Source organism: Sturnus vulgaris, chromosome 1 (genome assembly GCF_052056855.1).
Source record: "Sturnus vulgaris isolate bStuVul1 chromosome 1, bStuVul1.hap1, whole genome shotgun sequence".
Taxonomy (NCBI): domain Eukaryota; kingdom Metazoa; phylum Chordata; class Aves; order Passeriformes; family Sturnidae; genus Sturnus; species Sturnus vulgaris.
This window is the reverse complement of record NC_142243.1, coordinates 50,528,754-50,544,408: the sequence shown is the minus strand read 5'-3', so window position 1 is coordinate 50,544,408 and position 15,655 is coordinate 50,528,754. Positions and strand designations below refer to the sequence as shown.

At 40.2% G+C, this 15,655-nt stretch overlaps 1 protein-coding gene across 11 annotated transcripts in view; it reads left to right on the top strand.

The window, feature by feature from the left end:
- Positions 1-3,384: 3,384 nt before the first annotated feature.
- The window catches only part of LOC148225206 (uncharacterized), a 100,765-nt gene continuing 88,494 nt past the window's right edge, over positions 3,385-15,655 (top strand). For 5 of the 11 annotated variants that reach the window (XR_015804454.1, XM_088167057.1, XM_088167083.1 and 2 more), the window contains exon 1: positions 3,430-3,565. Coding sequence is in view for 8 of the 11 variants with exons in the window: in XM_088167057.1 (XP_088023183.1) it covers positions 3,558-3,565 (8 nt within the window). In the remaining 3 variants the exon portion in view is untranslated. Of the gene's footprint in view, positions 3,566-15,655 lie in introns of all 11 variants that reach the window. The other 6 variants (XR_015804451.1, XR_015804453.1, XM_088167090.1 and 3 more) reach the window with 3 other exon arrangements.

Here is a 15,655-nt window from a genome sequence, read left to right as displayed (position 1 = left end):
GACTTTCAACAACACTGTGCATTTACAGTTAACAAAGCAGGACCAGCTGGTTCTCTAGAGTCTCACAAGTTACAGAAGTTTTCCTGCAGAGGTCAGCTCAGCCTTTCATATTTGCAGAGATGATTTGGTTTCTCTGCTGTTTATTTTTTCCTCTGAGGACCTAGGGTACAGCAGAGAGTTTTCCAAAAATGAAAGTATTGACTTTTGGGGTTACTCTTCAAAATGCCTTGTCTTCCTCCTGAAGGTGTAGAGGGCTCTGGCTGTATAGGCTGTGTGATGGTCACTTCCCAAAGCTGTGCTTTTTGAAATTTGACAACCAAAGGAGAGCTGCAGGAGTGGAGGGTGACAAGAATAATTCACACATCACTGAACAATCCACCTATAAAATAAATTACTTAGAGAAAGGATCAGACTCTTGTTTTTTATCCCTTTGAGAGCACCACTTTATCTGTAGGAAATGTAAAGATAGAAACTTCCACACATACTGAAGGGTTTGATTTGCAGCCTTGGATAAAGTTTGGACTGATGTAAAAATAAAAGTAAAAAGACATTAAGCAGAGAAACTATAAATTTATGTTTCTATAGTTGTAAGCAAGACATATGCCTTAAGTAAATAAGAAACTATATTGGGTAAGGTGGTGAAGGGTTTTATAGTGAAATAATGCAATTGTATAGAGTAAGCTAAGAGTTTAGATGTTAGAATAGAAGCATATGTGTGCACGTGTAGTAGTAGCCCATTGGATGAAAGTATATGCAGTGCAGCAGAATTAAGGTGATAGGTCAGAAAAACAAAATAAACTTTGTGGCAATTTTCCATTGGATTAGAATGTTATATATTGCCTTGTAAAAAAGAAACTTGTGACTACTTTGAGCTATGGCAGACTTCTTACTCCTCTAAAATCTCATGGCCTTTGAGGCTAATGTTTATCTGGGAAATAAATTGTTTTTAGCCCGACAGTAGTCCCATCCCTTCATTAAGGCATTGATAATATTTATCTGTATTTTAAAGAGAAGCAAGTGGAGCAAAGTGAATGGATAATTAAGGGAAGACCAATGGAAGGGAGAAAACCAAAACCAAACCTGAAATATACGATTAGTACATGATAAAGAAGGACAGAATTTACATAGAACTTTAAGGAAAACACATCTATGTTTACTCCCAAAGAATTTGAGATGAATGCTTCATAACAGACCTTACACTCAGGCTTAAAATGTTAGTCATTATTTAAATGAAATTGGAGATGAATTCTGCCTTTTTTTTTTTTTTTTTTTTTTTTTAAAAGACTGCCAAAATTGGATTGTTTCTACAAGAAAACTTTTCATAGCTCTTGTGAAAAAACAGAAATTGAGTGGTGGACTGTTCCAAACTTCTCAGGACAGTGCATTTCAGAATAATTTTGGTTGAAAATTTAGAAGTAATTTTTGGATTTTGTTCAAAAACGGGTTCAGATCTAGAATCCAACTAAAGAAAGGTCAGAGCTTCTTCTTAGCCAGTGTGCTACGCTCTTACAGAGTCTGAGTTTCAGGCTGCTGGTCCTGCTCTTATACCGGGTAAGGGTGAGACAAGTGCAATTTCCTGAACCCAAAAACTCCTTATTTCTTGGCTTTAACATGAATAATAGTAAAATGTAAGAGGAAGTAAATAACCAGTATTGTATGTTTAGTGCACAATCACAGCAGTAGATTGTACATTGTTGTGGGTCTAGCGCTGACTAAATCACCAGTGCACCCTAACCCCAACCCTAACTATTTACTCATTTCCTGCTGTGGGATAGGATTAGGAGGAAGGCAAAACAGGATCAAACTTCAAGGAGTACAAAGAAAAAGCTTCATTACTAGAAACTATAGGAAAAAATAATAAGAATCAGAATAAAACTTTCAGAACACTTCTCCTCCCCCCAAAGCATCTTTTCTTTCACACTGAAAATGTACAGAAACAAATCAGTCATTTTCCCACCTCTAAAAATTGTCTTTCACCAATTTACTTGGGAGAGGAGACTTCTCTTCAGTCTATGGAGATTTTTCACCACAAGAAACAGTTCTCTTGTGGCCTCGATGTCACAGTGCATCACCTGCCAGGGAGAATGGAAATCTGATCCCTGTGTAAAAATCCCTTTCTCGACTAACGGTCTTCCCACTACTGATATTGAAGACCATGTCAATTTATGGGGCACAACTTTAAGGATTGTAACAGTTCAAATAAAAGCTCTCTTTGAAAACAAAGTCTGCTTCTCTTCCCTGGGGGGCAGTAGGGGTCATCTCTCCTTCCTGTTAAAACTTATGGGATCACAGCCACTTCAATAGCTGCTTACTTTAGCCCAAATGCCTCTGCCCATGTCTACAATTAGAACATTACATCCACCCCATAATGAATTTCTATGAGTTATATGGAAACAAGAGTGTCTTCTCCACAGCTTAAAAAAGAGAAAATTCAGTCCAAGAGTGAAGCATCTCCATGAATCCTTTTCACCTGGGACCTTTTGTCTGACCTCAGTGTTTTCATGCTGTTTCTGTGCATATCTTCATCTCGGTCCTTTTCTTTCTCTCAGGAGAGAGAACAAAGCGTCTGTTATGGGTAAAATTTGGTTAGTTTGTTACAAATTAAGGTTGTTAATTTTCTAAGTTAACTGTTGTCCTGTGGTGATTTTATGAAGAAGTTCATTGTGTTTCAAGTTAGTTGAAATGTTACAATAAGTTAAATTAATGTCAGTTAAAAGTTTAAAGGGGTCCAGGATGGTGTGGGGGTTGTTCCTGAGGGGCGTGGTAACACCTTGAGAGTGAGGCCAGCGCAGTGACATCAGCGCCACAAGATGAGATTGGTAGAAGGAGCGGTCCAGTCACTCGACGCCCCGAGAGAATGGTTGGACAGGAATGAATAGTGTTAAGGACCAACGAAAGCTCCAAAACTGGACCAATTATCACGAGCATCCAAATCCCACCAATCCTGGACCCAAGGGGGTATAAAAGGGGCTGTCAGGCTGCTGCTTGTTGCTGTCCTGAGGAATTAATTTCCGAGGGAGCCCCTGGTGTGTTGGGGGTTCGACACATTTGTATCCGTTTTCCGGCTTGCTGCGAGGGGACTCGGGCTTATCTCGGGTCCTGAGTTTTCTACAGCTACTTTTAATAAATGAATTCCTCTTTTACAAGAAAGTTGTTACTCTGTTTTAAAAGACCGGGGGACTTTCAGCTAAAAGCTCTGGCCTCGTTCATAACATAAGAGTCATTCTGGGCAGCGAAAGAGCTATCTTGCCCGAGCCTGCGGGTAGTCATGTGATCCCTGCCGGGTGCCAGCTACAGCTGTCTACCATGGATCTTTCTTCAGCAGCCATGCTGGGGAAAAGCCAGGATCTCAGCAGGGGCCCAGTTAAAAACGGTGGTGTGTTGCTCTGACTACATTCTATTCCGGGAGTGGGGGGAGGAAACCTGGCTCAGCCTCCTCACTCCCTCCCCTACCAGGGGCCATGGCGGGCAGGCCCAGCCCGGAGCTGCTCCTGGAGCCCTGTGGACCCCTGGCTCGACCTGGGCCGCAGGCCCGGCAGGGTTTTAATGTCGGCTAGATGTTCAGGTGAGCCGCGGGCCTCCTGGCCGCTCCACGGCGGGGGTGGCTAGGATCTTAGCAGCTGAGTGGGCCTCCCCTCCCCCTTCCTATCAAAGGGGTCGGGGCCCTGCCCGGCCTGGGCTGGGCCATGCAGAGGGGCCCAAGCCGGTGTTACCTCATACTCAGGTGGAAGGAAGAAGGGCACTTCCCGGGGTTTTTAAATGCATATCCACAGAGTACCGTGGATATCCAGCTTTCTCCATAGTTTAATAAGTTGTCAGCTCTCAAAATTGGTCCTTGGTTGGTTTTGTGTCAGACATACAGGAAGCTGCCTGGGTCCTGGCAGGGAACTATTTCAGGAAATAAATGCAAACCACCACATACATATATGGAATCTTATTCCAGCTTGGCTCTATTTTCATGAATTTGGAAATAATGTTTTTTTCCATTAAAAATGGCAAACGAATAGACTTTCTTATCACTGGACATACTGTCATAATTTTTCTGCACTACATTTATTCAGTCTGCAGTTCATGCAAAAAGCAGTGATTTTGCAAAGTGATTTTGAGGTTATATTAGTGAGAATCAATTTACCTTCAGCACCTAACTAACAAGAGTAACTGAAAATTCTGACTTCAATATCTGGTTATTCACACAACTGTTGCCCTAAAAATTTGTAATAATGGTGAATTTCAAACTGTGATACTGAAAAATATTTCTCAGGTAGCATCTTTTCTTTATATTTTTTAGTCCTCTTTCTATTCCTTTTCAGCAAGCAAAGAAACAAGAAGCCTTTACTGCTCTTTGTAGTACAGGAAATAGTGATCACGCACATGTGAATACTTGTGGAAGAAAGAGCTTTCTCCATCAGATGTTTTTGCAGAAACAGCAGACAACTCCCCAGATACTTTCACAGAAGCCAGAAAAAATAAATTGAAATTTATGATTTAAAGATAAAGTTTTTTTAAAAAACAGAGTCTTGTCTAAATGACATGTATTTGTTAGTAGAGCTTTCACCACATGAAAGTTACTCTGTTGTCACTTCACATAGTCCAAGATTTCCAACACTGCACAGCACCGGAGGAAGAAGCAGTGAGAAGTCAAAGCTGGGGGTTCACAAGTGCAGAAAGCATGAGTCTTGCAGGGCAGGGAAACTCCCACAGTTGGCTTCCACTCAGGCTACCTATACTGCTGATGCTGCTCCTGAATGGCTTCTTTTAATAGCTAACCCCGGGTAATGTGTATGCAAGTACAGTACTAATTATTCTCAGCCTTTTTCCTTCCTTAAGCAAAATCTTCAGATCTGAAAAAAAGATCCTTAAGCTTTCAGGGATTTATGTTGGATATTTTGTACCCACAAACAATTTAACACAGATGGTTTGAGTAGAGAGTATAATTTCTCTGTATTGATGAGAATGTTTTTTATTTTTCTTTTAGCTTAACAGGCACTCAAAATACTAGTTTTAGCAAGGTAAAAGATAATAAAAGACAAACAATTTAAAAACAACAGCCCAATTAATCTTTATTCAGATGAAGGATTCTGTAAAATACAATATTCAGACAACCTTAGTGGAATCTCAAAGAGCTAGGCTTCACAGGGAAAAACAGAGCAGAACTTATTTTAGTCCCTGTTTTTCCAGTGGAGTAGCTAGTTTCTTACTGCAAAGACACAAAAAAATTAGGGGACAGTTTTTAAGGAGACATCCAGGGACTTAGCAAAGCAATTTTTTCAAGACTATATCTCCCAGAACGTCATGCCTAGATGAGGAGATCTGCTAACGTGTGCCATAATTTTTCAGACAGCCCTGCAGTCTCTTACTGCTGAATTATTTATTAGTGAGACTAATTTATTAAGGCAGATAATGGGGAAAATGTTCCCTGGAAAAAATAGATTACATTCAATCTTTTAGTTTAAAAGAGTATCTCACTTTTTACCTTCAATGACATTTTTACTCTCTGAAGTTGAAAAATATTTAATAGCTGGTCTTAATAGTTTAAAGACTTTAAAGACTGAAAGAGGTCAAAAGTGTATTTAAACTGAGCAATAGTCTGTTTTGGTAAAGAATTGGAAATCTACCTAAGCACACCATTTTTCTTGAGCAGTAATGATTTTTGATGAAAAAAAGGTAATATTCTCATGCCAAAAAGATTTCCTCTTTTGTTACTGATAGTGATTAAAAAGTGAGAAAAACCAAACAACGTGGGATGGATCAGTGAACTTGGTGGCCTGAAATATAAGGAAGAGAAATTCAGTAATACACAGTGCTATTTGTGTCCAGGCACCTCTGAAGCAGCCAACCTTTCCCAACAATTCCCTTGACAAGGTGTTATGGCTTTAGCATTGACCAAATTGCCAGTGCACCCACTAGAATTATTTATGAATTTCCTGCTGTGAGATAGGATTAGGAGGAAGGCAAAACAGGCTTAAACTTTGAAGGGTACAAAAAAACCTTTAATTACTAGAAACTATAAGGAAAAATAATAAAAATCAGAATAAAACTTTTAGAACACTTCTCTTTCCCCCACAGCTTCTTTTTTTTCACACTGAAAATGTACAGAAACAAATGAGTCAATTTACCATCTTCAAAAAAAAAGTATTTTATCAATTTACTTGGGAGGGGAGACTTCTCTCTTTAGTCTATGGAGAATTTTCTCCACAAGAAACAATTTTCTTGTAGCCTCAATATCACAGTGATCAGTTGCCTGGGAGAATGGAAATCTGATCACTGTGTAAAAATTTCTTCCTCGACTAACAATTTCCCCACAACCATTATTGAGGACCATATTAATTTATGGGGCACATTTTAAGGATTATAACAGTTCAAACAAAAGCTCTTTTCATCTTTGAAAATAGAGGTTTGTCTTCTTTTTCTTCCTTAGGGAGCAGCAGGGATTTTCATTTTCTCTCTATTCAAACTTATGGGATGTTAGCCATTTCAACATCTGCTTACTTTAACACAAATTCCTGTGTTCATATCAACAGTTAAAACATTTATCCACCCCATAATCTTTCTGTGTTATAGGGAAACAAGAGTCTCTTTTTCATAGCTTAGGAAAAGAGAAATTTCAGTCCACAACTTTTTCCCTTCCCTCATTTGGGACTCAACTCTTCCTTTTGTCTGATCACAGTGTTTTCATGCTGTTTCTGTGCATATTTTCATCTTGGTTTTCTTCTTTCACTCAGGAGAGAGAACAAAGTATTTGTAAGTCTCAATTTGGGCAGTGAAAGAGTTAATACCTTGCTTGGGCAATGGATAGTCATATGATCTTTTCCAGGTGGAGGCCCAGAGGTACTTATCATAAAGAGTCTTTGAAGGCTTCGCTGGGGCTGGGCTAGGATTGTAAAGGCCCAGCCAGAAATTGGTGATGGTTTTTCTGGCTCCATGGCTGTTTTCTGGCATTTGGTAGGCTGATGGTCTTCCCTTCCCCCTGCCCAGCAGGCAAGGGCTGGGGGGGGCTTTGATGAAACATGGCACAGCTGTCTCTCCCCCAGGCTGCGCAGGTGGCAGGGAGGGGCGGGCCCTGCCACCTGGAGCTGCTGTCCCGGGAGTCCTCACGAACTCCTTGGCTTGGCCTGGGCTGGCAGCAATTCAGGGTTTTAACGTTGGCTCGATATTCAGCCAAGCCGTGGGCTCCCTGACTGTGCGGGGTTGGGGGGGCACTAGGATTTTAGCAACTGAGTGGGTCTCCCCTCCCCCTTTCTATCAGGGCCAAAAACGGGGCCCAGCGGGCTTCCTGAGGCCTATGTCAGAGAGCCTGCCCCCCCTGCCTGGCCCGGACCATTCAGGGATCCCGGGTCGGTGTTACTTTCTGAGAGGCTGGAAATGGAAGAAAACTTTCACATTTTAAAACTAACAAACTCCGGGAATCTCACAGAGGCGTATCCTTCTCTTTCAGTGGTTTAACCAGTTGTCTGTTCTCAAAACCAATCACTGATTGTTTTTTTGTCAGATAAAGGAAGCCTAGCTGCTCCTCTCAGAAAAAATCACTTCCTTCGGCTGTCTTTAGTGCCAAACCAGCACGCAAGGTCTCAATGTTTGCCCCAAATAACTCCCCAGATGGACAGTGAAACACAGTGTCACTCTAGAGACACACCTTTCTCTATACCACAGAGGGCATCCTGATGTTACAAAACCCTACCTAGGCAGAAATTTGTGCTGTGAATTGACCAGTGCTGGTGGTAACATCTGGCTTTTGAATACAATTTATCATTTGCTCTCTAATAGCCTGATCTGGTTTTGGATGAAGCCAGTGGAAAAACTCCATTGGCAACTAAATCAGGTCATAGATAGAAAGATACAGAATTTCTAACAAATTTCAAAAGCATGGGGAAACAAGTAGGCAAAACCAAGATTATGTCTGGCTGCCAGTTAAAAGAATAAGAAATACCCTTAAAAGTTACACTTTTAGTCAAAGCATGTTAAGTCAAAACTCAACTACAAGCATTAGTAGAATATTTATGCATTAGGCTGGACTTGAGGAGTAAGGTTTAGTTACATAGGCTTGTAATTATGGCAAATATACATATAGGCTAGAGCTGGATCTACATTGAACAACAGAATTGATGTGTGTACTTTTGGTTTGCTTCTGTCTGCCAATATCAGTAAAACAGTTACAGCAAGGTTGAAAGTAGAAATCATCAATAAGTTTCAGCTGGGCTCAGGAAACCAATGAGTGAGGTCCACTGGGAAAATGCTTTTGAAGGTGCCAGGATCTATCAGTGCTGGTCATTTTCCAAGCATCACCTCCTAAGGGCAGAGGAGCTGGTGATTCCTAGATATTAGAAGTCCAACAGATGAGGAAGAATTCCAGCTTGGCTGATCAGGTAAAGCAAAAAAGGATGATCCTTGTAGGTCACTTCCAACCCAGAATATTCTGTGAATCTGTTTTAATTTCTTTGATACAGAACTGGAGCTGTAATGTTATAATGCTGAGTTAGAAGAAAAGAGTATCTCCAGAGAAAAAATGGGACAGGAAGGCTAGGGGGAGGGAATGTCATTATCCTACATCTACTGAATGGGTATCTCTTAGGCACAGAGAAATTTACCAGTTGCCTAAGGCAGGAGACAGCCAGAAGCCAATGAGAAATAAAATATTAGAATGTAGATCCTGCTATACTGCTAGAACAAGAAATGATGTAAAAGTGCTGGTTCTTGCTATGGGACACAGGAGACCTTGGTTGGGATAAGGTTCTAAGGATCTCTGATCCTCCTACAAGGCAGGAAGAATAACCCTGGCTCCCTATAGATATCCACTCTTATTTTCTCTACTCCTACTCCATGCTACTGAGAGATTTCAGCAGCCTCTGAGGGATCCTTTACCCAGTGGCTGATAAGTGCCACTTTCAACTAGAAACAGTGGCTAATAAGTGCCATTTTCAACTGGAAACAAATTTGATCTTTAGACTGAGCGGCAGCCTTTGGAAATAGACTCATACAATACCTAGAGTGTAGTAACAGGAGACAGTGTAGCTGTTTAAAAAGGCTATATCAGAACAACCAATTTAGTAATTAATATATTCTTGGGCACAGAGGAGTACCATCACAGTTTATGCTTTCCAGATGACTGCTCTAATCAGACCACATAAGTCAGAGAGAACTCAGTTTTTCACTGTGATCTGTACATTCTTCACTAAGCTGAAAATCAGCATGAATTAATCAATCCTTAATCTGTTCATTCTAGGAGTAAAAAAAAAAAATTAATATAAAGCATTTCTGTTTTCTCTAGAGCCTCTAATTCATCCATATTAGGCCTTGAGAGGTAGGAGAGCTCCACAGAAAGCTCTCTTCTCCCACTCAGGCAAATTCTCACCTAATTCAACAGCTACTTGCTGTGTCACACACAGTGAAGTTTAACAAGGTCCATAGTGTCTGCTTCTCTTCCAGCATATGATCCATCTCATTAAAGTGAGGGCTTCACCGTAACCCCAGAGACTAAGATCATCCACATCTGGCTTTCTTCTTGTCACCCAGAATTCAAAATTCCTGATGTAGGCAAGGAAGTCCTCAACCACAGCTGGGAGGGAAGATACTCAGTGAAAATGGAAAGAGATAGGGCAGATATAGAGTGCTTCTCTCCCCTATATGATCTCCAAGCATCCAGCAATCAGGAATTTAGGGTTTTCTTAAAGCAGAGGTTGCATCCAGATTATCATATCTAATAGGAACTGATAAAGATGTGAACAACTCTGCAAGTCCACTCTTGTAACCCTGCTCTCAGATGCCACTTTTAGTATTAACTATATATATATTCGTATTTTAGGGCTGAGTTTAATCTCTTTTGATTGCACTAGTGAAACCTATAACCATTTGAAAGCAGATGCCATTTGTATTTCAAAGAATCTGCACATTGTCCCTAATATCAGAAACAGAGACATCAACAATCACAACAAGTATTATGACCATAGATGTTACTTCAACTCTTATGTGCCTGAACACCACCATCAGTGCTGTTGAACAGAACTTTCAGAGAAATCTTAAAAACTTTATGTAGCCTACTATAGAGTGCTCAGCAGAGTTGTGAAATTCAGGATTTTTTTTTTTTAAGCTTTTAGGGAATTGCACTGTGGAATAAACATGTAGATCATTTGCAGAAGAATACTGTGAATACCCATGCATACATCAAATTCTCCTTTTCTACAACTTGACACCATTTGTTGTCAGAGGATGGCATGGTGCAGTTGACACACCTGAAGGATAGGATGCTATCCAGAGGCACCTCGACAAGCTCAAGAAGTGGGCCCATGGGAATCTCATGAGATTTGTTAAGATCAAGTAGAAGGTGCTACACCTGTGTCAGGGCAACTCCCAGTATCAACGCAGCCTGGGGGATGAACAGATAAGGAAGTGGGAAGAGGACTTGGGAGTGTCAAGAAGGATTTGAGGTGCTGGTGGATGAGAGGCTAGACATGAGCTGACAACATGCACTCACAGCTCAAAGAGCCAAATGTGTCCTGGGCTGCATCAAAAGCAGCATGGGCAGCAGGTCCAAGAAGGGCATTTCTACTTCACTCTGGTGAGTTCCCATCCAGCTATGGAGTCATAAACACAGGGACGTGGAGCTGTTGAGCAAGTCCAGAGGAGGGTCACCAAGATGATGAGAGGGATGGAGCACCTATGAGGAAAGGCTGAGAGAATTGGCATTGTTCAGTCTGGAGAAGAGAAGACTTTTGGGGTGATCTAATTGGGACCTTCCAGTACCTGAAGGGAGCCTAAAACAAAGATGGAAAGACTATTTATGTGTAGTGACAGGACAAGGGGGAATGGATCCAAACTGACAGAAAATGGGTTTAGATTTGATATTAGGAAGAAATACTTTACTGTGAGGGTGGTGAGGCACTGGGACAGATTTCCCAAAAAAGTTGTGGATCCCTGGAAGTGTTCAAGGCCAGGCAGTATGGGGCTATGAGTAACCTGGTCTAATGAAAGGTGTCCCTGCCCATGTCAGGGAACTTGGAACTGGATAATATTTAAGGTCCCTTCCAATCCAAACCTTTCTATGATAGACTCTCTCTCACCTCTAAAATAAACTCAAGTAATTTAAGAGAGCAGTTGTTTCTAATTATGCTTTCTGATTTGCCAATAAAGCCCACTTTTCTTCTCTGGCAAAATTCTAAGGCATCACAGGCAGATTGCATGTGTTTCTCTCAGACATAAAGAGTACTATGTATATGCCAGATGTTGGGTGAACATTCTGTAGCACTCAGCTTGTGCAGGCTGCTTTCATTAACCCAGTGTTCCACTTTATAATCTGCCTAAAAATAGCAATTTGATGTAATTGTCAGGTTTTTCAATGGAAAAGCATGGAGCAATTCTCCTAATTGAAGTTATTTTTCTTTAACTTACCTTACAGAGGGGTGTTTACTTCCTCTGAGCCTAGCCTGTATAAACATTTTTATGAACCCTTTTATACGGAAACAATCTGAGCATTAAAAGCAGCTCTTCTTTAGATTTTCCGGGAATTGGCATTTCAGTCACTAGCAACCCTGCATGCAAACCATCTTTGAATGCATGATTACATCTTTCTACAGGCCTTCCTCTAGTAGGAAATCAGTTTTCCATTTACAGGAGAAGTGCTAAAATGGTTTAATATTTAAAGAGCTATCATGAATTATCCCACAATAATCCCATAAAAGCACAAATAAAATAAAAAATCAACTTTCTAGCATCTTCCTCATCTACAGTGTTAAGGTACCAAAAAATTACCTGTCAGACAGTTTACCAGGGAAACTGGCCTACCATGAGATCATGAAGATACATATACATATGAAGCAGAAAACAATAAACTCTCACAGCATCACTCTGTTTTTGGTGTTTTGATAACCAAGTTAATTAGGTAGAAATATGATCTATATTAAAAAAAAACACACCAGAAACCACAAAAAAACCCCAAACCAAAACAAAACCAAAAAACAAAACCCAAAACAAAACCCAAAAGCATGAACAAACCCAAAATACGTATGGGTATGTCTTGGTTTGAAAGACAGGTATTTGCTAAGGAAAGGCAAGAACCCCTTTTTCTGAGATGGAGACAGCAACCCCCTCCCTTCTAATTATTATAGTTTGAAATCAGAGGCTTTCCAGCAGAAGATATGGGGATAGGAATAACAGTTCTTTACTAACATATCTAATTAGGCAAACCACAGAAACAACAACAGCTATAAAAATTGACAACAAAACAGAACAGTATAACTCAGTTCCAGTCCTTTTTGGCCACAGGCTCCCTCTCCCTGCGCTCAGTTACCAGTGCTGTGGGGGCAGGGCAGTCGAAGAGGGCTGGAATGATGGCAGCAGCGGTCCAGGTGTGAGAGGGATGGAGGAGCGACTCCCCCCTCACGGTGTCGGTCGTGGTGCTCGGCAGAGTGTCCAGAGGTAGTAGGATGAAGTGGGAAGGCAGCAGAGCGATGTCCAACAGCAGGGAATGTGGCTCCCAGCGCTGGGATGGCGGAGAAGATGCTAGGTAGGAGCCCTGGCCGTCTTCCTTCCACTCCACGAGTGAGCGAGAGAATGAGAATGAGAGCCCAGACCCCTGTCCCACCTTTCCTTTTCCGGTGTTTCCCACCCCCCCCGCGAGAGAAAACTATTGTTACTAAGTGTAGCCACAAATACTTAGCATAGCAATGGGAAAAATTCGACAGAAAGAAATGAGAACAATTCAACCCACAACAGGATGTAAACGGACTTTGGGTTTTACTTCCTTTAGCTTTGCATGAAGTTTGAGTTGCTTTATCAGCTGTTTACTTCACACTCAGAGAAACTATCTTCCCTAAAAACATCTTTTAGCCAACTGATGTCCTTCAGACCTCCTACCATATTTCTCTGTCTGAACTAAGATTCCCTCATTACTATCACTAGAAAGCTGCCAGTGTACCTGCTTTTAAAAAAGAAAGGATACCACCCCTTCATCCCCTCCTCCCCCTTACTGTTTTTACAGGAGTGGCGTAGGGTAGTGGGGGGTGATTAGGTTTTCAGCAAAGGAATGATAATAGGTGAGCATCTACAGGCTGGGGAAAAATGCAGATTTTGAGGTATTAGTTGTTTACAGCTGAAGTCTGTGTCCAAAATACAAAAAGTCACATTTGCTTGTGCAGGGGAAAACATGTGAATATACGTGAACTCCTCCAGTGCCTCACGAAACTGTACTTTCATTGAAAATTAACTCTTCACCAGCATAGTTTACTGTGAAATATAGCAACTTTCTTAGCACTTTTTATTTGCTTGGGAAGGAAATCAAAATATGTTCTCTATTAAAGGGCTGCTACCTTGATCAATCTTAGGGATTCATGAGAGATTTTATTTCTGATTGATTGTGTTAGATATATTTCTCATGCAACAATGGATTGAATTTGGGTAAAATCTTGTCAGGCTTATTCTACACTATCTTACACCAGATCTATGCTATTACAGCACAGCCATTTCATACCCAGCACAGAAATTGGGAATTAGGTCTTCTCCATTAAACTCAGCTGAAGCTTTTGATTTTTACTGCTATACAGGCTTGTAATGCTGGTGATCCCATTTAGGTGCAAAGCTTTTCTGTCCAAAAGCAATTTAATCTATATTGTCATACCCAGAAATGCACACAGCAGTTGTTATACAGTGCAGATTCACCTGCATTTTTACATGAATAAATAGTTCCCACTATAGTTATAAGAACCTGTTATTCTCCTATTTCCCTCAATCCCTCAGTGCACTTCTGTTTTTACAGATTTATATGTAGCTCAAAGTCTGTAACATTCCTAGAAACCTGAGGAATGTGTTAAAAAGAGGTTCCTCAAAACAAATTTGATGGAATTAAATTAAAGAAGCACAGTGCCTAAGACCCACCTATACTTCTGTTTAGAACAACACTATAGCCACAGAATGTGCTTTTCAACTGTCATTCAATGTAGGAGATGCATTTGTGTTACAAACGTAGCATTTCAAATCTCAAAAGCAAAAATACAATGGAAGAAATCAAGATGTGGAAGGAAAAAAAAGGATTATTTAACATACAGTTCACAAAAGCACTTCAGAAAAATAGTAGAAAGAAAATACTCAGAAAGCCAACCATTAACACAATTCCATTAAAAAAATCCTTACTGGGTTCATGGAAAGAATAGATTACTTTCAGTGAAAACCAACTATAGTTCTCACATAGCATTTGGTTCTAACCTATATATATGACCATATATGTTCTAACATAATGAAAAGGAGAAACATTATAATAATAATTGGGTGGCACCAATTTCCCTTTACCCCTATAAGTTTTGAAGCACAGTTCTTACATCATGGAGATACTGTAAGCCATTAATGTAGTGATCAACATGAGAAAAAACGTGATTCATTACATAAAGAATAGTAATCTTGATTTCTATTGAGGAACTAAATGTTTTTGGATAGCCTAATTATTAATTTTTGGTCTCCACTTGCTGTCATAGGTCACTGAGTTATGACAAATATGAAGAACAGCTGCGACATTTGCCAAATCATGGGATTGTTTGGAACTACCAAACCCAGAAGAGATGCAAAATTACATAGATGATGAAAAGTTTAAACAAATTGATTTATTTCAGCTGATTCTGTTTCCAGGAAATTCATATAATTTAATTAATTTCCAGGAAATGGAAATACAGTAAATGGCCCAGCTTTGTTTTAAACTTTGGATGTGTCTCCTCACAGTCTTCAGAAAGAATTGCATTAGATACATTGGTCCCTGAACTAACCCACAAACCACACACCACAAAGACATAAAATATCAAGTTAATTATGTAGCCCAGGGACGTCTCTTTTTCACAGACCCTTGGCTGCTCAATAAGCAATCAGTCTTTTTCTCCAGATGGTGCTGGCTCCATTCAGTTTCTCCATTGTTTTCTTCATTATGCAAGTGGTTTCTTGATTAAAAATTGTCAACTGCCCTTCCCCTAAGCATTCTCCAAATTCAAATATCTGCAGTTGTTAAATGAAAAAAACCAGCAAACCCCAAACACAAAAAAACCCCACTCCCAAACAAATTCATTCACTAAAAATATTAAATAGAGAATGAAAGGGTATTTTTCTCTTTGTTCTCCCAGAAGACAGATTTTAGAAGAGTAGAAGAGTTAATATGCCAAAGGCCAGATGTTCATCTGGCTACCCTATATGTGTCTCTGCACCTGCCTGCTCTCTGCTGCTAGCAACATAGATAACTGCACGATCCTAATTTTCCAGTTTTTACGCTTATGCATACTGTTTTAATCCTTAGATATTCCTGAGGCAAACTAGTTTCAAATTAAGTATTTCAGTTTGTATTGTCCCCCTAGTAACAAGGGACTGTTCTCACCACTACCTCTCACTACTAGTTCTCATCACTTTTCGTCACTAGTTCTCATCTAAGTGAAAGGTGAGCTTTAGAAGGTTTGTAGTTATACATATTGGAAAGAAGACACTTGAAATTAAGAGGGTTCTCTAATTGGTATTGAGTTTTTGGCATTTAAAATGCTGGAATGAAACCCTGTGAATAGCAAGTTTCATAAGAAGTCTTTGAGAATGTTGCAGTTCAGCTGAGGGAAGAAGTCTTCTCAGGAGGACAGCTCTTACAATACTGTGCCTTTAGTCTTGGTCAGACTGCACCAAGAACCACAGCCATGTAGAGATGAGC